The 23,647-nt window shown below is 39.5% G+C and overlaps 3 protein-coding genes across 11 annotated transcripts; 2 read left to right on the top strand and 1 right to left on the bottom strand.

Annotated features, from left to right (window-relative positions):
* Positions 1-652: 652 nt before the first annotated feature.
* On the top strand, positions 653-19,272 carry rdgB (retinal degeneration B). Of its 9 annotated transcripts, XM_017162639.2 has the most exons (13): positions 653-892; positions 6,475-6,791; positions 7,244-7,388; positions 7,448-7,639; positions 8,001-8,411; positions 8,774-9,126; positions 10,016-10,054; positions 10,361-10,436; positions 10,608-11,831; positions 11,896-12,036; positions 12,189-13,156; positions 13,222-13,394; positions 14,199-14,765. In XM_017162639.2, exons 2-13 carry the CDS (start codon positions 6,714-6,716, stop codon positions 14,344-14,346), a joined length of 3,948 nt encoding a protein of 1,315 aa, XP_017018128.1. In that variant the 5' UTR covers positions 653-892; positions 6,475-6,713; the 3' UTR covers positions 14,347-14,765. The 9 variants fall into 9 exon arrangements, with proteins under 9 accessions (XP_017018128.1, XP_017018129.1, XP_070143948.1 ...); XM_017162640.3 differs by lacking the exon at positions 653-892 and having other exon boundaries at positions 6,249-6,791; XM_070287847.1 differs by lacking the exon at positions 653-892 and having other exon boundaries at positions 6,249-6,791; positions 14,153-14,765.
* A 1,049-nt stretch (positions 19,273-20,321) lies between these two features.
* On the bottom strand, positions 20,322-22,038 carry CtsB (Cathepsin B). Its single transcript, XM_017162706.3, has 3 exons — positions 21,454-22,038; positions 21,144-21,311; positions 20,322-20,967 (listed from the first exon to the last, which is right to left on the bottom strand). Exons 1-3 carry the CDS (start codon positions 21,838-21,840, stop codon positions 20,494-20,496), a joined length of 1,029 nt encoding a protein of 342 aa, XP_017018195.1. The 5' UTR covers positions 21,841-22,038; the 3' UTR covers positions 20,322-20,493.
* A 219-nt stretch (positions 22,039-22,257) lies between these two features.
* On the top strand, positions 22,258-23,211 carry amrt (TM2 domain-containing protein 2 amaretto). The gene has a single exon (XM_017162707.3). The coding sequence runs from the start codon at positions 22,273-22,275 to the stop codon at positions 23,017-23,019; it is 747 nt and encodes a 248-aa protein (XP_017018196.1). The 5' UTR covers positions 22,258-22,272; the 3' UTR covers positions 23,020-23,211.
* Positions 23,212-23,647: the final 436 nt, after the last annotated feature.

Genomic DNA, 23,647 nt, shown 5'->3' with positions numbered 1-23,647 from the left:
CTCGCGGCTCTCAACTTAACAGAATTTTCTGTTAACTGGAGCAAAAGCTCCGTGCAGTAACAGACCTCGCGAGAACCTCCCTCGCGGACAGAGATGTCATTATTTTCTGAACAAAAAATAAAGAGCTAAAAAAAAGCCTAATTCCTAATTGATAATAATTAAAAAAAAAAAATAATAATAAATTTAATTGAATTTTAAATTTAAATTTAAAAATATTAAAAAAAAAAACACACACATATGTAAAAACAAAAATAATAATTTGAAAATAGACCAATTACTCTGCCCTCCCTCCCCGTTCTCTATATTTCGGGAAAATCGGCAATGAAACACAATTTAATTTAATTTTAAGAAATCAACTTTAATTTTCTTTAAATTCTTGAATTTTTTTCATTTTCATTTAGTTTCTATTTATAATTGCAATTACACTTAAAAATAAGCTGAATGTAACGGAAAAAAGCGGGAATGACATCACTGACTGGGTGTGGGAAAACCCTATAAAGGCAAGTGCGAGCGGCCATTCGACAAAGTTTTTTTTTACGAAATTGAAATTTGTTGGCTCTGTCGGTGCGAGCTTTTGATCGGACCCAGTCGGACGTCGGTGCCGCGCTGCCCGTTTTTTTTCAGTGTGTACGTTTTGATTGCAAAAAGAAAAACAAAAGAAAAAGCAAGCAACGACGCTGAAAACATTTTTCATTTCGTGGAATGGAAAAGCGGCCGCAGCAAATGAATAGATAAATTGTGTTAATCGCCAAAATCGAGCCAGCAAATATTTACTGTATTTATAAATTGTTGTTGTTGCTGTGCCTCTTTTTCCGTTGATGGTCTGCCCTTAGTTGTTATTGCTGTTGTTTTTGCTAATTGTGCAGCTGCCCGCCAGCGAATGATAAAAAATGTGAGTTGCCCCTGAAAGTTTGTTTATTTGTTGTTAACCTGTTAAAGCGCAAACACTTTGTTGTTGTTAGTAAATGCGCAAAATTAGTTAAGGATAACGGTGCAGCTCTTCATCTGTTGTGTGTGGGTGTAGATATAGCCCCTATATCTGTTTGTGTGTGTGTGTGCGTAAATGCGTAAGCTGCGTTGTGCATGTGCCTCTGTGTGAGTGTGTGTGGTGGCTGGCTGTGGCCAGGTCCCAAGGTTCCCGCCCCCTTTCTCCATCACCTACTCCGCCTGTGCCACAGACTGTCCTTCCCTACCGCCTTCTGCTCTCTCTTTGCCAACTAGCAGAGCCCCGTCTGCAGCAGCAGCTGAATTCTGATAAGAATTTTCCGTGCGTAATTTTCACGCAACGTTTTTGTTTGTTTGCCTTTTTCGTTTCTCAGTGATTCGTGTTCGCGATCTCGGATTTAACATTTCTATTTTCTACATTATAGTTGATTATACCCTTGCCGAGGGTATTGTAATTCTAGTGAGAAGTTTGCAATCATAAACAGCCGAGTCGATCTAGTCTCTCAGTTTTAGAGCTGTCTTGATGAAGCATTTCAAATAGGCCTATTTTTATTGCAAGTGTATTTACGTATCAAACAATTGGGTCTTTTAGCTGCCATAGAAACGAATCGAACATTATTTAAAAGAAAGTTAAGAAATTTCTTGCTGTTCCCCCCCTATGTTTTAGCCGCAAGGGTATAATTACTAAGGCTTTCAAAATGTAATGAGTTTTGGTAAATAATAAATGCAGTGTTTTATCATTAGGATTCAAAACTAATATTTTATCAATTTATAAATAATATTATTAAAATAATTCAAATTTTTTTTTTAATATTTATAGTGATATGTCCAATATGGTACCATATCAAAAACGAGATCATAGTGGATCCTTCAAAATCGATTTCCCTAGAAAAACTGTTCGCTATGATTATTCTTACAAATAATAATAATAATATATACTTATATATATAAAGTACATATACTAATAATAAATTTTTAATAAAGTAAAGGCCCATTTTACAAGCAAATGTATAAATTTTCATTTCAAATAAAATATTGGTTTTTGGCTCAGTGTCGGAGGCTTAATGTTTAAGCATAGCCCAAGGATGATGCGTGCGCTTTTGTTGTGTTTTCATTACGCGGCCTATAGTATTTATAAAATATTAATAAACATAAAGCGTGCCACAGGTGTGCATCGCGAAGCAGGGGGAGTGGGAGATAGTGGCAGATGGGGCAGCGAGAGAGAGAGAGCGGTAAGTAAGAGAGGCTGACAGAACGAGAGCACTCGACCTTTGTGTGTGCTTTTTTTCCATCTAATTCAGCTCACTAAACTTGGAACTCGGACTTAATAGGCTTTTTTTTTAACCTTTGCTCTCTTTGCATCTCCGCCTGTCGTCGTCACTTTTCCGCGAGCGCTCGTTTATTTCCGCTTGAATGCGTTTCTTTTTTTTATGTTTTTATTACCGCCTTTTGCGCCTTTCTATTGCAACGGTATTGTATTTGTTGGTCAATTACCTTGGCAATTTATTTATCAATTTTGTTGTTGCCCCCTTCAGTTGGCTCCCTAAATTAAAGAAAAAAAATACCTCCTAACGAGGTAAGATTAAACTAACAATCGCACATTCAACTCAAAAATTGTCTGAAATCAAATTTATTGACGAATTGTGATTGTTAACAACAAATGAATTATTTAAATATATTTAAGTAGTTTTTTTTTAATTGCGTGCTATATTGCCTTCATACCTGAAGAGTGCAATATATTATTAAATTAATTAATAAATTACAATTTATTATTGTTATTTATAGAGACTAAAAATACTTAACAGGAAGACTTAACATGATCTTCTTCACTGGGATAAAGCTCTTTTATACTATTGTTTTAGCTGAAAATAAATTGGGATTAGTCATTGCTGTGATTTCTGGTTTTCTTTCGGTGTCTACGCTTGTTTTGCCCTTTAGTCACATCATAAAAAATATGTAAAATGACAAAATACATCATAAACAGACAATCACATTGAAGGCTACCTGCACTTCGGCAAGCTCTTTTATAGCGAAACCTCGTATGCCCATGCGTGTGTTTTTGTAATTTTTTTTATTGATGCACAGTGGGCCTGAATGCAAAATGCTCCATGAAAATGGCAAGCTTAACGATCCGCGAAGCCCAATAAATGTCAAAACCGTGAAATCCATAAACTTGATAAATGCCACAATGCCACATTATATTTTCTTACAAATATTTTGTCGAGAAATTTGGAAGAATTGCTACATATAAATCCAAAGAGCCGGTGAGAATATATTTAGAATAACATGTATGCATTTTCAATTTACATATATTAAAATTGAGTAATTTCAAAGGCGTGTGATGAATAAATGAATTGATCGTAATTGACTCAAGTTTTTCGGATATTTTCAAAAGCCACCTACACAACTTACAAAGTTAAATATAATATCTGTAGTCATGAATTTCTTCTAAAGTCTATATAAGGTATCAGTATCATATAGGTTTAACTATCCCAAGTTTTATCGTTCCTATCAAGCTTATTTTATGGTTAAAGCTTAGGACTTAATCTATTAAACTAAGCTATAATATAACCCTTGTACATCATAACGGTACTATGTATTATATCTCTTAAGAGACATTATTTTTAGTATCTTTATACGCGTACGTACATACATAATTATTCCTATCTCTGCAGAGTTTTTTCTTCTTATTATTGTTTATAAAGCAATTTATTTGTTTGGTTTGTAGATATATCATATCACATCGTACATGTATCCTATCTAAATGAGCACATAAAAGAAAATTTATATATGTACATTCCATTTTTAAATAGATTTACAACTTTTGTTACCGAAGAGTAATGCAATGTTTTAGAATATACATTTTAGATAATTTTAAAAGATTGTTTACCTTAAGAGTCCAAAGTTTAGACACCACAAATGCTGTAATCATAAAATCTGACCCAAAATGGGTTAGTTTCCACGACCATTAGGCCAAGGTGGCCAGCCAAGAAAATGTCTCTCGGCGCATTTTCTGTGCCACAGAATGGAATTATGCGATGAAGGTAGGCGGCAAGGAGGGGGAGGAGGAAAATAAAGAAAATTAGAGTGAGATAGAGAAGGCAGTGGCCATATTGTTAAGGTTTTTGTGATGGCCTGCCATGAAGCTGCCATGACATAAGCATGTGCTGGTATGTGTGTGTAGAGGGTGTACCCATCACCACCCCCTCCTTATCAATCTTTCCTGTTCTCTCTCTCTCTCTCTCTCTATCTCTCTCGGTGCCCACGTTTCCTGGTTTGTTTTTGTTTTTCCCCTCCTCCTCTTCCACCTGTTTCCAATAATTATTGATTGACAGCTTTTGTGGCAGCATCTAAAATCTATTCAAAATTGTCGAAAAAATAAACAATTCAAATAGAATTTTATTTTTTATTTAGATTTATTTAGATTCTAAATTTTTTAAATTTTAAAGCGAAGTCATGCTTACATAAATATGTCTGCGGAATGTAATTTCCATCAATTTAGAATTTCCTCCAATTCAATTTTCCTGCTCATCTTGCACAACACAATAAGGTTTAATTAAAACTAGAGCTCTTCTGGGCTTCAGAATTGCTAAAAGGGAATTGAATGCATTTAATTAGTAGCTAAACAAATTTGTGGCCGAGATAAATGACTAGATAAGATCTAAAAACAGATTAGGACTCTTATGAAGGTCATTAACGGCGGTTGTTGATAGTAATAGTGACTACAGTGGTGACAGACTAAGTGCAGAACAAACTAGAGATTGTAGCTTTGGGAAAGATTTGTTTCATTTTGTATATTTTTGTATGATATTATCTCAATTATCTTACAAAACCAATAAATACAAGTAAGAGTTTTTGACATTAAGTTTAAAGGTTATAAATATAGTAGAGAGAACTTTGCTGATCTTAAAAAAAATATAAGAATAATAATACCTATTTATAATATTTGAGCACTAATGGCTGAAGCATATTTTTTTTAAATATTTATTACAATATAGTCAAAATGTAGGCTTGTCTAGACCAATATGTACTGTTGCTTTATTTGTATATTAAAATTCATATTTATGCACGGCACGACGTATACCAATCACTTTATTATCGCACATAATGATAATTCCCGTTGCTGTTTTATATGGGTACGTAATATCAGTCGTGTGTAACACGTGTTTGCCTACCTATACTCCAACCCCAATTAGTATAGCAAACACACCCACCTACCCACCTACCCACCTACCACCCACCCGCACTCCCATTCGATTTTCGTGACATTCCAATAGGTCAAAATGCGATGCAACTGCGTCAGACTTCCTATATAAAGCCGCCTTCACAGCTGTATAGGAATTCCTGTTGTCAGCAGTCAACAATAAATCCAATTAGCAAAAAGAAAAAAAACAAAATAAAAATAAAATTAAATAAAAGAGAAAAAGTAGAAATAGTAAAAAATAGTACAAGGTAAGAACGATGAACAACCAAATTATGCACGATAAGCTCAATTTGAGCTCAGTGATGAAAGATTTGATATTACATTTTTCCAATACTCTTCTTTAAAGAAAAGTTTGAGAATTGATTTTTGTTTTTAATTCCATATAACCATATTTTTTCCATTTTATTTAGTTGTAAAATTTAAAAGAAATAACTAAAAAATAATAGTCTTGTGTGTCTTGGAATGAAAGATGACCAGCTGCGGCAGCACTGTTTGCCCTGTGAAATGTGAGACCATGCTTTTGACCTTATCGGACACTCAATTGTTCTTGTTGTTGTAGTAGTAGCTGGTTTGCTGGCTGTTGTTGTTGTCATTTAATTGACAGTGCCACGCCCTCCCTTGATGTCAAACCCCTGAAAGCCCTCGAGGCACATCCGATTATGTGAAGTGCCTGTCCACTACCCCTTCTCTCTATCTATCTTTCTTGGTCGGTTCTGGGCTTGGTGAGGGTGTCACTCAAAATCAATAAATAAAATGGCAATTCACATTTTAGGACTCACGCATCATTGTAATATCCATTTGGCTCTGACCTAGATTCGTATAAAAAGCCGTTTCAACTATAGTATGTGCTTGGATTAGGGTAATTGTGAATATTTAAGCGGTTTTTTTTAAGCTAATTACGTTACTTTAATGCAGTCGTAGGCTGTGTTTACCTTTATTTTGTTTTCATAAGCAAAACAAACAAATCAACCATTGCTAATAATATTTAAGCTAACTAGGGTTTGACTAAGTCATCAAGTTTCTTACATTTTAACTGTGAAACGTTCTTATAAGCTTTGATTACTGGGTATTTAACAGTCGAGTAGTCTGGGCTTTACTGCCCTTAGTTGTGTCATCCAAGTTGCTCATTCAGTTAAATGTCACACTAGCACAAGAGAGAAGCCATATCATCTGCTACTAGCATACCTTTCCCCAAACACCAACTAGACCTGCCGCCCTCCTTCCAGGTGGCACCACCACAAGGCCCGGAAAATATATATACCGCTTTCTCGGATTAGACTAACCTCGCCCCCCTTTTGCGCTTTTTCCCGCCGTTTTTCGCTCAGGTCATAGACGTGCTCGTGCTGCCCTGCTCTCCTCATAAGCGTCGGACGTCGCCAGGCAGCGTCGCCACTACATCTTCCAGCCATGACCAGTGGAAATCGATGATTGCCATACCCTAAGAGTGCGAAAGAAAGTGATTGCCAGGCGAAAAGGACAGAGCACCCGACGACCACCATTCGAGGACAACTAAAAGCGAAGGGCTTTACCCGTTTGACTCAGAGACAAGGACATCATCATCATCATGTTGATCAAGGAGTACCGCATTCCGTTGCCCCTTACCGTCGAGGAGTATCGCATTGCCCAGCTTTACATGATTGCGGTGAGTTGAGAACTGAAGATCCTTGAAAAACGGAAGTTTTAAGATATTATAAAACAAAGAAAAAATGGGTTTGTATTCAACTATGAATATCTGGAATATTATGTTAAGAAACAGCTGCTTATTTTTAATTTAAAATCGTATTAATTAATGTAAACTCGAACAGTTTTGCTGGTAGATGTAAAGGTCAAACATTTTGCCAATATAATCTTTGGAACGACTCGAGCAAGTGTCTATAGAGGCTTTGTTTATACAACGATTCACATCATCCGACAAATATTTACAAACATTAAGCTTGTTATGACAACTTTGCTGGCAATATTATTTATTAAACGTTTTTTCCCGGAAACTTCCTCAATAGTTCCTTTTCGTTTTGGCGAATTTAAATAGCTGTGTATATAATTTGTTTAAAACTGTATTTAATGGATATACCTTTTGCTTTTTTCGAACCACAGAAAAAGAGTCGCGAGGAGAGTCATGGCGAGGGCAGTGGCGTTGAGATAATCATCAATGAGCCGTACAAGGACGGTCCCGGGGGAAATGGCCAGTACACGAAGAAGATCTATCACGTGGGCAATCATCTGCCGGGCTGGATCAAGAGTGAGTGTTGGAGCTGTATTCAAAGTATTCCAATCATTTTCATCCCTATTTGGGCTTAGGTCTTCTGCCCAAAAGCGCTTTAACCGTGGAGGAGGAGGCGTGGAATGCCTATCCCTACACCAGAACTCGCTACACCTGCCCCTTTGTGGAGAAGTTTTCGCTGGACATTGAGACATACTATTATCCAGATAATGGATATCAGGATAATGTCTTTCAGCTGTCCGGCAGTGATTTACGCAACCGCATTGTGGGTGAGTCTGCGCAAGGGATGACAAAAGATACTGATTTAGGGATATTATTTCGATATTAGAGGCAAAAGTTGCGTTAAATCGATATTATTTTTAATCGGAAAAAGATAACTTTAATAATATTTTTTAATACATTTTGATATATATATTTTTTATTTCGATATTTACGAATCCAATATATTAGAGTGTACAGTATTTTCGACATCTTAATCGATAATAACGATATTTTTCGATTTTCAAGAATTCAATAACAAAATTTACGATGTATCCAGTTAATATTAGTTTATTTATTTTATTGATTCATAATTTTGGTATATATCTTTCCACTTTCTGTTACCTTTTTTTTATGCTTTACATTCCCCAGATGTGATTGACATTGTCAAGGATCAGCTGTGGGGCGGCGACTATGTAAAGGAGGAGGATCCAAAGCACTTTGTGTCCGAAAAGACGGGCAGGGGCCCACTGCCCGATGACTGGCTGGAGGAGTACTGGCGCGAGGTGAAGGGCAAAATGCAGCCAACGCCCAGGAACATGTCCCTGATGACCGCCTACAAGATCTGTCGCGTTGAGTTCCGCTACTGGGGCATGCAGACGAAGCTGGAGAAGTTCATTCACGATGTGGCATTGCGTAAAATGATGCTGCGTGCCCATCGGCAGGCCTGGGCCTGGCAGGACGAGTGGCATGGCCTAACCATCGAGGACATACGCGAATTGGAGCGTCAGACGCAATTGGCATTGGCCAAAAAGATGGGCGGCGGAGAGGAGTGTAGCGATGGTCAGTCCATTATCCTAGCAGCCACATCGGCAGCCACCTCGCAAAATGCTCTTGCAAAATTGTAATCAAAAACGTGTTGAAATGATTAAGAGAAATCGATTAGTTTGAATAGTTACAATTGTATTGGGTTTGTATTGGCATATATAGCGTTCCACTGTACACTGTACTGTAGGTAAGGGGCAGGAAAATCAACTGAATCTTCCCTTATTATGATAACGATCGCAAGGGCTTTTGACTGAAATTCTAAGCAAATCTTAAATATTTAAAAGGTTGCAATTTACACACAATTTGCAGGAGCATTCCAAGGCCGTCGTTTCAAGAAATAAACCCCTCTGATGATGTGTACCATTCACCATTTACAGATAGCACTTCTGAGCCGTATATGAGTACTGCGGCCAGCACTGCTGCCGCCTCCACGTCGGGCAGCGAGCAGCGTAAAAAGTCTGCTCCGGCCATACCGCCGATTGTCACCCAACAGCCGCCAAGCGCAGAGGCCAGTTCGGATGAGGAGGAGGGCGAGGGCGAGGAGGAGGATGATGATGAGGACGAGAACGATGCTATAGGCAGGGGCGTTGATCTGACCACCGCCCAAGGCAGCACCTCTGCTCAGCGCTCCCGATCCCAGAGCATTCAGATGGCCAACAACAAGGCCAAGTTCGGTTCGAAGGGTGCCCTACACTCGCCTGTGGGTTCGGCCCACAGCTTTGATCTTCAGGTGAGCTTCGATCTTTGAGTTTTTCTTTGTTCTTTTGTCCTTTTGCTGTTTAATCTCAGTGTTGAATACGTGTGATTGTTATAGGAATGGAAATCGTTAAGAGTTTTTTTTTAAATAGAAATAGCTTATTGGCCATGCAGTTTTCCATAGAAATATATTTTTACCTTAAGGTGTCAAGAAATTCTTTCCATTTATCTTGAGCTGATTCTTGTCTTTCAGACATATTTACTTATACTTATTTCTTCAAATTTACTTATAAATTTAAAACCTCAAAATAACAAGATGCATAACGTTCAAGTATTACATTTGAATTACTCTTTCGCTCTCTGGTTTTTGAACAACGTTAAAAACTTTTCAGCTAAATTACAAAAAAATGGTATGGTGTTACTCATCTTGTTAGGTCCTTTGATTGAACTGTCGTTCTAACTAGCATGTAAATTGACTTTTAAATGAAATTTAAACTGACTAACTGGGATTCCCCAATCAATTGAAGCTCGGTTGTATTTCTTCCAGACTTTTTTCAGGTTCAAAAAATAAATTAAATGAAAAGAGAGTTTTATTTATTTAATAACCATTTCTTTTAAATATGTTTCATAAATCCACATTTAATAATTAATTTAAATTGTTTTAAAAACCATTTGTTTCTATTAAATTTAAGAACATGCTTTCAAGTGTCAACTTTATGACTCTGAATGTATTTTTCCTCTATTTTTTCTCTGTGTGTTGTGTTGTGTGTCGTGGCTTTGTCCTTAAAATGTGCTGCGTCTTTCTACCAATTAATATTTTATTTACCTTCCATTCAAACACACAATCTACCAACGAACAACAACAATAACTCAACACACAAAAAACACAACGAAATTTATGAAACCTAAACCCGAAAAAATAGTCAAAAAAGCCGCATGCAAAGACAGCGCCACGCAGACATGTAAGTTCCTTTCTGTCGCCCCCTCTATCCTTATTTATTTCTAGTAAAAAATTAATGACCAAGATTATAATACCAACAATGTAGTTTCTAAAGTTCCTTAAATAACTTTCCCTTAGTTATTTGCTTAGTTGCAGGTCTTGATTAGCTTACCTTCCACCAGTTAGCCCAAGCTTAAGCCTCTCAGTATTAGCTCCCTTAGTTGCCAGTAGCGAATGTTAGCTGAGAAACGATATAGTATATATACATATATAAAGTATATAATAAAAAGATAAATCTGTACAATTAAACAACACAAAATATCCTTAGGTGGCAAACTGGCGCATGGAGCGATTGGAAGTGGACTCCAAATCCAATTCGGATGAGGAATTCTTTGATTGCCTAGGTAAGATTTTTAACCTTTATATATATTTCAATAACTATATATTTAAAAATTTTTTTAAAATATTATTTGTATATATTTTGAACTAATAAATAAAGAAATAATTTGTTAGGGTTATGTTTTAATCGAAATAAATCATCATCTTCCTTATACCCTATATATTCCCTCCACTAGACACCAACGAAACCAACTCGCTGGCCAAATGGAGCTCCTTGGAGCTACTGGGCGAGGGCGATGACAGTCCGCCGCCACATGGCGGCCCTACAAGCGGTGGATCGGTGAGTGGTCGTGGTAATTCACGGCAGGAGGACAGCATCTTCAACCAGGACTTTCTCATGCGCGTGGCCTCTGAGCGCGGTAATAAGCGACAATTGCGCTCCTCCGCCAGTGTGGATCGCAGCCATGACTCGTCGCCGCCGGGATCTCCGAGCACACCGTCATGCCCTACAACGATCCTCATTTTGGTTGTCCATGCGGGCAGTGTCCTGGATGCGGCCAGTGAGCTGACTGCCAAGAAATCCGATGTGACCACCTTCCGTGGCTCCTTTGAGGCGGTGATGCGACAGCACTATCCCAGCCTGCTGACCCATGTTACCATCAAGATGGTGCCATGTCCCTCGATCTGCACGGATGCCCTGGGCATTCTCTCCAGCCTGAGTCCATACTCCTTTGACGCCTCGCCCTCGGCGGCGGATATACCGAATATAGCCGATGTCCCAATTGGGGCAATACCATTGCTATCGGTGGCCTCGCCGGAATTCCAGGAGACGGTGAACAAGACGGTGGCCGCCGCCAATATAGTCTACCACGAGTTCTTGAAATCGGAGGAGGGGCACGGCTTCTCTGGACAGATTGTGATGCTGGGCGATTCGATGGGCTCGCTGCTGGCCTACGAGTCCCTGTGCCGCTCGAACGGCAGTGCACCGGGCACCGCCACTTCGGGGGCATCCAATTCTGGCGGAGATGCTGCTGGCAATCCCGCCCACATAAATCCCCACAATCCGCTAGGCGCTCGCCACTCCCGTTTGGATGACGAGGAACGGTTCATTGTGGAAGCCGACTTGGATGCCAAGCGATTGCTAGTGGCACCATCGCCACGTCGTCGCCGTTCCAGCTCCTCAAGCGATTCGCGTGGAACCAAATTGGACTTTGAGGTCAGTGATTTCTTCATGTTCGGCTCACCGCTATCGGTGGTTTTGGCCGCCCGGAAGCTGCACGATGCCAAGGCGGCGTTGGCGAGGCCCAACTGCCATCAGGTGTACAATCTGTTCCATCCAACCGATCCGATTGCCTCCCGGCTGGAGCCGCTGCTTAGTGCCCGTTTCTCCATACTGTCGCCGGTGAATGTGCCGCGCTACGCCAAGTATCCGCTGGGAAATGGTCAGCCACTGCATTTATGTAAGTAGTTGGGATTGGGATTTGAGGGCTGGATAAACTAAGATCCTTCTTTGTCATCCTACAGTGGAGGTGATTCAGTCGCATCCGCAACACTTTAACGATGGCAATAATCTCCTGGCCGCCGGTCGTCGGCTCTCGGATGCCTCGATGCAGAGCACGATATCGGGTCTGATTGAAAACGTCTCGCTAAGCACGATCCATGCCCGTAAGTGAAACATCCTGCTCCCTGCTATTTGCTTCGTGCTCCCTGATCCCTGTTCCATGCTACCTGATCCATGCTACCTGATTCCTGCTTCCTGCTCCCTGCTACCTACTCCCTGCCCCTTGTGAACCCCATCTCACCTGATCCTCTTGCAGTTCAAAACAAATGGTGGGGCACCAAGCGCCTGGACTACGCCCTATACTGTCCGGAGGGCCTGAGCAACTTCCCGGCCCATGCCCTGCCGCATCTGTTCCATGCCAGCTACTGGGAGAGTCCCGATGTGATTGCGTTCATCCTGCGCCAGATTGGCAAATTCGAGGGCATACCCTTTGTGGGTTCCAACGATGACAAGGACAACGCCTCATTCCATCCCGGCCAGCCGCGGGAGAAGTGGATCAAAAAGCGCACCTCGGTCAAGCTGAAAAATGTGGCCGCCAATCATCGGGCCAACGATGTGATCGTCCAAGAGGGACGCGAGCAGCGCCTGAATGCCCGGTTTATGTACGGTCCCTTGGACATGATCACCCTGCATGGCGAGAAGGTCGATGTGCATATTATGAAGGATCCACCGGCCGGAGAGTGGACATTCCTTAGCACCGAAGTGACGGACAAGAATGGCCGCATCTCGTACAGCATCCCGGATCAGGTGTCCCTCGGCTATGGCATTTATCCGGTGAAGATGGTCGTGCGCGGCGACCACACATCGGTTGATTGCTATATGGCCGTGGTGCCGCCGCTAACCGAATGCGTAGTCTTTAGCATCGATGGCTCCTTCACCGCCTCCATGTCGGTGACGGGCCGCGATCCCAAGGTGCGTGCCGGCGCCGTCGATGTCTGCCGGCACTGGCAGGAGCTGGGCTATCTGCTCATCTACATCACCGGACGACCGGATATGCAGCAGCAGCGTGTCGTCTCCTGGCTAAGCCAGCACAACTTTCCCCATGGCCTCATCTCCTTTGCCGACGGCCTCTCCACGGATCCCCTCGGCCACAAGACGGCCTATCTCAATAATCTGGTGCAGAACCATGGAATCTCAATCACAGCCGCCTATGGCAGCAGCAAGGACATCAGTGTCTACACCAATGTGGGCATGCGCACCGATCAAATCTTTATCGTGGGCAAGGTGAGGGTTCCCTGGTATCCATAGACATAGTCATCCATGGGCTGAAAGTCTAATCCCTCTTGTAGGTGAGCAAGAAGCTGCAGGCGAATGCCACCGTTTTGAGCGATGGCTATGCCGCCCATCTCTCCGGACTGCAGGCCGTGGGCGGTTCACGACCCGCCAAGGGCAATGCCCGCATGGTCATACCGCGGGGCTGCTTCAATCTTCCCGGCCAGACGGCAAATCCGCGACGCAGAAGGTAAGAGGGGTGGCTGAAGGCTAATGCCTTGCGGATCCACCATGTACAGAGTGCACCCCCTATATATATGTATATGTATATGTTTAGTGTATAATGTGCTGTTGTGTGTTTTGTGTGCAGTGTATTTAATGCCCCTAGCTTGTTGAAAATGTAACTGTAAGCAGCATACGTAACTTGAGTTTATTTATAATTTAATTCATAAATTAACCAACAAAGAAGATTTAACCAAAGCTAAGGACACAGAACAAGGAATGTCTCTCGAATTAACCCTTTAAATACCCAATCACTATTATTTATGCATTATTTTGCAAGTTGAGGGTTAGAGCAGTAAGCATAAGCAGTATTATATTAGCTAAGAAAGCTTTTACAAAGACCAGATATTATGCAAAAGTTACTACTAGTTTTTAGGTAATTTATATTTTTATATATGTATAGCTAATGGCATTATTATATATAACGCTTTCATTTTGTACGCTTTTTGTTTATGTCTCTTTTGTTAATATATTTAAGTAGTCTTTGTTTTGCCTTTTACCATCGACACCACATCATAATGCCTTGCGAAGGTATAAGATGAGTAAGATGCGTAATGTCATACGATTATTATGCTCTCAAGTTTGTGCAAGACACGCGTTACACATCCTACTCATTTCCTTTGTTGTGGGCCATCAAGTGTCCAGAGTCCATATGGTATCTGTTGTGTGATCTCCGACTAATCGTTGTTGTGTGTGCTTGGGATTAATAGTCGTATCTCCTGCCAGAACTAATCTCATGCACTTTCTCCTTGCCAATCCTTGCCCGGGGCAGCAATGCTTTCGAGTTGCAATTGGCCAACATCAGTAGTTCCGGCGGTGGCAGCAACATCCATAGTCCCGGCAGCGCCAACAGCAGCAATCTTAACCTGCTGGCTCAGCTGATTGAGAATGCGATTGAAAAGGATACGCCGGCTGCCTAGAAGTATCCGAAATTTGTACTTAAGAACTAGTCCCCGCCACAAATCGTACTTTGCCGTACGTTTTGCCTAGAACAAATGCCGCATTGCATACATGCATACCATGTATAAATTATTACTATTATAATTAGTATTATTATTCTTATTATTATTACGATTATTATTATTGATTTTATTATGTATTGCTATTATAATTATCGCCTTGATGTATGTATGTACTGATATTATTTTGATTGCGAACAAAAACCCAAAATACAATAAAAAATAAAAGAGCTACATAAAATGATGATAATGTTATTTCCGCAGCACAGTAATAGTTTCCTAGAAATATACATATATATATAGTCTATGGTATATGATTTATAATGTTTCGATTACGATTTGTATCTTTTCTTTGTTGTTTCTTGTATTTTTTTTTTTTTTTTTGAATAACACAAAACACAAAAACCAAAATCGCTTAAAAACAACGCTTTCATGACTCGAAAACCCACCATCACATGCTGGCATACTCCCCACGATCTCCAAACACACCTCACGAACACGCACTGACTTGTAATCAGGCTGCATGAACAAGCAACGAATGAAAATTGAATTGAATTGCGAGTTAAACAAACGATTACCAAAGTGGGCATTGCAATGTGATAAATTGCAACAATAAAAGAAGCACCTTGTAAACAATTAGAAACCGAAAACAAAAATCATTGGTGTTAGTAATAGTGTTTTCTACATATAAATATACCAACACATTCCCTTAAGTTACCCATTTTGTTATGTACTTAGCATACCTAGCTGAGCATTTTATTGATTGGCACATTGATTGATTGATTGATTGGTGTTGTGCAGCAAAAACCGGAAAATTGTTACAAATCGACTACAGTAGAACCAAAATTCAACTCTCTCTCTATTTCTTTCTCTCAACCTTAACTCTGTCTCTTTTTTTTCAAAAAAATGAAATTTGCTTGAAAAATAAACACAACAAAATACACACACACACACACACACATCACGCACACACACACACGTGCCATCGACGATAACAACAGCAACGAGACGGGACTATCATCACCCATACGCAGTGGTTACCTTAAGCGCAAGACTTACCTGAGCCACCACTAGAGAGAGCCACTCTATCCGATACAGAAAAGCGATAAAAACTCCCCAACAACACTTCGATAGTGTCCCCTAGGTATATCGCAATATATCCTGCATTCCCTATGCAATAGAGCAGCAACCCATCTGAACAACTAGCAAACGAGTGTAAGGACAACAACAACACCGATGACTCCATATGCCACATATTTGTATATGCATATATCACAAAAAAAATAATAATATACATATATTGCGAATTCAATGATGTAATATATACACAACATATATTATGTATGTATGTCGAAAACAAAATTGCAAAAGAGTAAAGAACAATTGTACAACATATAACCAAAGTCAAATGTGTCACGCGGTGAGTATCCATAACTAACACCATCAAAATATAGATAATATATTAAAACTGTACTATTCAGGACTGATGTAACCGCATATCCGATTAGATATAGCAGTCTGAAAGCGAGGACCTTGTAAAAGCAAGATGGCTAACGCCCATACATTTTAATTGCTTTACATTAAGAGAGTTAAAGGTAAAGAGCAAGTGCGTATAAAAGCGTACAGATCTAGAATGCCTGATAACATGTAAGCAAACATAGAGAGCTCTCCCTTTTTCTCTCTCTCTCTCTCTCTCTGGCTTTTTTGAACAACATTTCAAGAGAGCCTGGAGACAGGTCTAAAACCAGTATGGCGTTACTCATCTTGTTATGAAAAGGTCCTTGAAGATAGCCTTACAAAACTTGAAGAAATTATCATAGCCAGGTCAAAGAACTTAGAGGTCAAGGATAGATGAAGAGGATCGAACACTTACAATATTTTCTTATGCTATTGTATGACGGCTTCTTTTTTCTTTTTCATACTAGGTACCTGGAAAGAAAGACTGTTTCCTCCTGTTGCTTGATGGTTTTTCAAACCACTTAGAGCAGAAAAAAAACAAAAAAAGAAAAAATGCATCAAAAGCAGATACTAAAAACAATTGTAAAAGATATATACATACATGACAGAAAAATATATATTCAAAATATAAAAGCGTTTAACATATGCAAACGAACAAAGTTCAAAGGTACAACAACAACAACAACAGCAAAATTGAAGGACAAACTAATAATTAATAATGCAACCGAAGATCTCCCAAGGAATATGAAGCAACCGAAACAAGACACCAAACAAACTAAACTAAAATCGTAGGACAAGGAAAAGCGGCTGAATCAAAAGGCAAATTCAATGCATTTCTTGAAAAAAAACTTGTTAAAATTAACGGCTTCCGTGAATCAAACTAAAAATCTACAAAAGCAAAAATCTATTTACTTATGTGTGCGTGTAAAAATTGACTAAAAATGTTTTTGAAAAGAAAAGAAAACCGTCATGAAAATGATTGCAACCTCTAACTACTTTGGCCCCCCCAGAAACCTAAATCTCCATAATTGTGATAGAGTCTTTCGCTACCCAGAAAAAGGTTAAAAAGTAAACCAAAAAATGTAAATCATTATATATATACACATATATATATATATATCTTCTACTTACATACATATATATTGTTATTGAGAATGAAAATGAAATTCGAGGAAATTACTTTCACAAAGTTAATGTTACAATTATATGTAGAAACTATGGATATTGTGTAAACATAAAAACCGATTTTGTGATACCAAAACCGAAACCGAAATTTCAGTTCGACGAGAAGAGATCAAACCGAAGGCTACTCGTGTTATATAGAAACCTAAACAGACAACTTAAGGCGACCTGATGAAGTTAAGGGGGCATTGTATATGACCCGTATAGTAATTCGATATGTATTTACCACTATGTAAGCATAACATAGTTATGTACTGTCCACACAAGTTAACTAAAACCACTCACTCAAACCAGAGAACTTATAAACCAAAAATACTAAGCTGGGAACCCAGGAAACTCAGATCAAAGCAGGTTAAGAAAATCCCCTAAGGTGGTGCATACCTAAAACTAAAGAGATTGTAATAATAAGATGAGTAACGCCCATACATTTTATCTCTCTGGGTTTTTTCAACAAAATTCCAATGGAGTTTGGAGCGTTACGCATCCTATAATTACTACACAATTTGCTAAACTCTCGACTGGTTGAGAGTCACTTTCTAAACTAAAAATCGTACTGCGAATTGAAGAAACCAGAGCAGAGTGATTGTATTTAGGGATATTCACTATATATATGTATAAAGTGTATTTATCTAGCCCAACTTCTAACAATAAGGACTTTTAAAGCATGCTGCTTACTGGGGAACACAGAGTCCCGATCAAAGTCTTGCCCGGCTATGAACGTTCCTCAATTCTCCAGCTGAGTCGACTTTAAACTCACGTCTTTATAATTGAAAGTTCTTGCTTCTTTTGTAGCGACGAAACGAAACTATGTAGTAAAAACAAAAAAATACAATGGAATAGCCACTAGAGCATAAGGCATACTTTTGGTGAAGTGAGTTTAACCTATTTATAAGTACACACGAAACGTAGCAAGTTGGTTCTCAGGCTTGAAAAAAAAAACAGAAAAAGTTAAAAGTCATAGTAAATAGTGTTCCATTACCTAAAGTAGCTATTCTATATCTCTTTTATTGGTTTATTTAGTTAAGTCTAGAGAATTTTTTTGAATTTAGGTATACTTCTTTGAAAACAAAACAAAAAAATAATAAAAACTAAAGTTCACTGAATTTTATGTTTTCTGATATTGATGATATCTCCCATATTACGTTTCTTTAAATTAATTAAAATTTTGGGCTTCTTTTTGAACTTGTAAACTCTTGAACTCTTTTTGAGAGATATTCCTTATTTGTCAAGAGTTTAGACAGTCAAAAGAATCTTTTCACACAATGACTTATGTTAGTTTAAAGTTGATGTTTCTAAAGTTTCAGAACGATGCGTGAACTTTTCACGAAGATATTCGCTAAAGCTAGATACTCTATCTATTGTTTCCGCCCTCCGACCAAAACCCCTAAAAGATAAAGAATAGCGAGAACAACAGCTCCCCCAATCCAAGCGTTGAGGGAAATTAAATTTGATATTTTTAAACCCACCATTCAGATGATAAGCCACACAGCAAGTCCCGTACACTAAACAGAACCACAAAAAAAAAAAAAAATAAAAAAACAAATAATTTAAAAACAATAAAACGGTTTTGCATACATATATACGAAAATAGATGATGTACATATGTATGAATGTTAATTAATAAGTGCAAAAGTCCAGGAATAACAAATACGAATTGAGATAATGAACAATTACAAAAAGAGAACGAGGCGAGCAAGGAATTATTTATTGACAACAAAAATCTACACCAAAGGCAGAAAAACAAACAACTAAAAATGCGGAGCAAAGCCAAATGCAATCTATTTACAAAATGAATATAAATATATATATATACATACACATTCATATATATAGAAAAATGTAAGGCAAGAGCAGACAACCCATGGATAGCTGGAGATAAGGAAGAGATGTGCATTATAATGATGTATAATTACGAAATATGCATGTATGTACATACCCGAAAAAAAGTCCTCTAATAACATGAAAAACAATTGAAAATTACAAAAAAAAAAAAAACTGAATTAAAGGCCAGTTGCAAATATTTTTCGATGTGTAAGCGCTGTTTGTTAGAGAAAAGAACGATCGAGTATAAACTATGTACGTAGCCTACATACTACACAGTTAATCATTTCAAAGTGCATAAATCCAAAGACAAGGCGGTTTATGAACAGAAAAAAAAATCTGGAAAAAAATACAAAAATAAAAAATGTTCTATTTGATGTGTTGAAAATGAGAAAAATAAATTAATAAAAACATGCTATGTGAAAAAGTGAATGTGTTTTGAATGGGCGTCGATGGGTAATGGATTTCAGATAAGAAAAAAAATAGTACATATTATTTATTTATATTATATATATGTATATATGCATATCTGTCACAGGAATGATATAAATATTATTTTAAGCCAGAATGCAAAACCATCACTTTAGAGTTTGGCTGAGCTAAGCAAATATTTATTTATGGAAATAATTTATATGGAAAAAGCTTTTTAATTAAATTTATATAACATATTAACAGTAATAGCTTTCATAGAAACTTTCGGAAAATTATTTCAAGCAAGCAAAATCATTATTTTGTATGATTTATTTACAGAAAATAATTTATATGAAAACTGTTGTTAAATTAAGTTTAAATAATATATGTATTTCTAAATTTAATATAATTTATATGAATATAATATATAATATATGTATTCATATATTTACTATTTTATATATGAATATATATATATTACATGCGTTTCTTATAATTATTCCCCTTTTTGTTCTCAGTGTTTTGTTAGTTCCGTCTCTTTCTTTTTGATGAGCAGACACATTATTGAAATAATAAATGAAACACATGTTTAAAGCTCTGCTTTTCACATAATCGTGTGATGTATCCTACTGAGTTAGTCAGATAAATCATTCTATATTATATATTATTATTATTTTATATATTATATATGTATGTATTTATGTACATACGACGAACTCGAGCGAACTGTACCCATTGTTTGTTTAATCAATTGAGACGCTAATCACATTTTAAACTCGCAAAACAAACATCTATGCAAAAATACAAAGCTCTGAAACGATTGATAGCTAAGCTGTTGAGTATATAGAAGGCTGAGCAACAGAATTATCTGGAATCTAGCATTTAATAATCCATTTCATTATTTTGTTTGTTTTTTTTAGCAAATTAACTAGAATTAAATATGATTTAATGAACTAGAATATAACAGGAAAACAACTACTGAAGCGTAATTACACTTGCTTTGTATGTACCTTTTTTTTCCACGAAACATTTTCATATAAAAAGTATTCGAAAACTCGTAAAAGTTATCCATAGAGACATATACAATACTTTATTATCAATCAGGTTTACATTGTTGACATAGAATATTAACTACATACATAGACTCGTCATTTTGTCTTGAGAACTTTGGAATGGAAATAAAAATAAAAAAGAAAAGACTTCATATTAGCAGGAAAGCTGATACTTTTTGTTTATCTACAGCTTGGGTAGACCCGCTGAAATGGAGTTCTCGATGCCGCAGTGATCCTGGCCACGCAGAATACGGAAGAAGCCATTATCGCCCCAATCGGTGTTCCAGGAGTTTCCAATTAGCCAATAGGGCACCTTCTCCTCACCCCAAACACCCCAGCCGAGTATACGGATGGCATGACCGCCCAGCTCCTTGCCATGCTCATGCTGATAGACGCCGTCCTTGTACAAAATGAGATCCTCGTACACTGTAAATGCTCCCTCCACCGGGCCATTGGTCATTATCTCCTCCTGAATTTCGCGGACATTGCGACGCACCGAATAGGACTTGGAGCCAAAATGCTTGTCCTTGGAGTACTCCACATTGTAGCTGCTCTGGCACAAATGCTGGCACTTGGGAGTGCCACCGCCGCCGGAGCAGGGAGGTCGGGTACCATTTACATGGTGCTCACAGGGTGAAATCTCGTAGGGACGGCAGCCCTGCAAGTAAGAGGAATGAGTAAGTATAGATAGGAATTGTGGTCACAAAACGATTAAACAAATTTCTTTATAATTCTATAATTCTCGCAAGTATTATCAAGCTCTGACAAATTGCTTCTTTGGTCACAAGTTGCCTTCAAGGGTTTTTTTTTTTTTGTATTGGGTTTAGTTATTACCTGATTGGAGCCGTAGGGTCCTCCGCTGACAATTCCCTTGCGCGTCCAATAGCTCCAGGCGGCTCCCGGGAAGCCACCGTTGCAACCGAAGCCGCAGGTGTGGCAGCAGGATACCAAATCATCGGCCGAGAAATGGAAATTCACCTTGCCTTGGGAATGGATGCACACCTGTTTGATGTAGAGGGGACATTGCAAAATTGAAGCGTAAATCGGTGGGACAAAGGAGGATATATCTTATCGGTGTGAATCGATAAGAGCACAAAACACACAAAAGAACAGAGATAAGCCAGAGAAAGAGAGAGAGACTCACCCGATCGGACATGGCCTCAACGGCGCCGAAGGCCCAGCAGGAGCCGCAGGAGCCCTGATCTCTGATCTCGCCGATGGTGGGACAATTGGGCCAGGCCTTGCGGGCATCAAACTCCTCGGGTATATCCTTGGCACCCTGGTACAGGTCTCCGAGAACCTCGCGCTTCTCGGGCAGCGCGAACTTGTGCGCATCCGGATGGACGCCCATCAGGCCGCGGATATGCTCCTCGCTCACCGACTTGTCGAAGTTACGGCCCACCGTCCAGGTCTTGGCCTTGCTGCGCACCAGCTCAATAAATTCGTCCGACAGCATTGACGGCGACGAGTCCTCGCCCAGGGCCAGGACCACCATGGCGGTGGCCACTGCCACCAGCAGCAACAGTTTCATTTCGGCTTGGTTTCTCCCTCTTCCGTGGAAAATCGTGTGACAAAGGCAGCCCTGCAAAGTGACCAGTCACGGTGGTGGCGAGAACGAAACAAAAACAAAATGGGGGAAAATGACGCGTCGCTCCGTTCCGTTCCGATCCGTAATATAATGACGGAGAACGTCGTTACTAGATCTACGTTGTTTTTTTTCTGAAAAATGGAAAATTATAGTGGTGGCCAACCCCGGCTGGCGGCATTTCGATAACGGCAATATCGATTAACGATTAAGGTTCTGTTTTGCGCATTTAACAATTCTGTGGAAAGGCTGTTTTTGCCTAGATGCTTTTATTTTGCATTTCGTGAGATACCCGAAAAAATGCAGCGTAGTGAATGGGTCACAGCATCTTAAAAGCCGTAATCGAAGCTGCGATTCCGATACCAATAGAGTCCAGCGATGTGGCATCACTCGACCACTGCACAGCTGATCGGCAAGAATGCAAGTAATAATATAGCCGAGATGCGGCGAAGGTTGGTTTTTTACGCGTTATCTGCGTCATTGTTGGTTACTATCATCGCCGTCATCCTCCCGACCGCTGAGGCCATCCAGGCGAGGAGTGATAAGGAGCAGCCACAGACGGTGGTCTCGGGCACGGCGGTGCAGTCGGTGGTGCCAGTGCAGGCAACGGGATCCGTGTCTGGGTCGGGTTCTGGTTCCTCCGCCGCCGCTGGCTCCTCCAACTCGGCCTTCCATCCGCTGGGACCCAATGTGTTGTGCTCCTTTCTGCCACGCGACTTCCTCGAGTGCAAGGAGCCGATCGATCATCGGGAGAACGCCACCGCCAAGCGGGAGAAAGGCTACGGCTGCCTGAAATTCGGCGGATCCACCTACGAGGATGTGGAGCACACGAAGGTGCAGTGCACCGTGTACGCGGACATAGACTGCTATGGCAATCGCACCTTCTTCCGCGAGGGCGTGCCCTGTGTTCGCTACACGGACCACTACTTTGTCACCACACTCATCTACAGCATGCTCCTGGGCTTCCTGGGCATGGACCGCTTCTGCCTGGGCCAGACAGGCACTGCCGTTGGCAAACTGCTCACTATGGGCGGTGTGGGCGTCTGGTGGATCATCGATGTCATCCTGTTGGTTACCAACAATCTGCTGCCGGAGGACGGCAGCAACTGGAATCCCTATGTCTAGCCGTGTGATACCTGTATCTTCTGTGTCTGTCCTAGCTGTTAAGAATCATAATATCATAAGTATAATACATAGTTTTGTACGCTTCACAGTGAAAATGTGAAATAAGGAATTTCTTGGATCATTCATCATATAACTATAGTTAGCTCTAATATATTTCTCTATTGCTAATAAATAATAATTGTTAAATACGTATTGGCCTGTATAATTTTTTTTTATTAACAGAATCATGTTTGAAAATTTAAAAAATTTAAAATTTAAAATCTCGCTACTTTTATGAAAAGTAAAATTAACGAAATGTCGTGATAAGGAAAATAAACGAACCTATGAAAATGTTGGTCCATTATATAAATTAATTAAAAATATATATATTACAGACAAGCTCCTTCATATATTCCGAATCTAGCCATAAATAAGCCATGCTGGCAGCACTGGTGCGCAGGCCGCGAACATACGCAGTGTTGCCAACTCTTTAGGGCTTGAAAAAGCTAAACCCAACTTCGAAAAAAGCTAGAAATAGCCAGCAAATTTTGATGATAGCACATTCAAACACGTTGCAACGGAGCCGAAGGTGCTGCCGAAGCCTGCCGAAGTCTATGTTGTTCGCTCTCGAACACTCTACATTCTACAC

This window comes from Drosophila kikkawai, chromosome X (genome assembly GCF_030179895.1).
Source record: "Drosophila kikkawai strain 14028-0561.14 chromosome X, DkikHiC1v2, whole genome shotgun sequence".
Taxonomy (NCBI): Eukaryota; Metazoa; Arthropoda; class Insecta; order Diptera; family Drosophilidae; genus Drosophila; species Drosophila kikkawai.
Note: the sequence above shows the minus strand (reverse complement) of the source record. Positions and strands in the feature narration are given on the sequence as shown.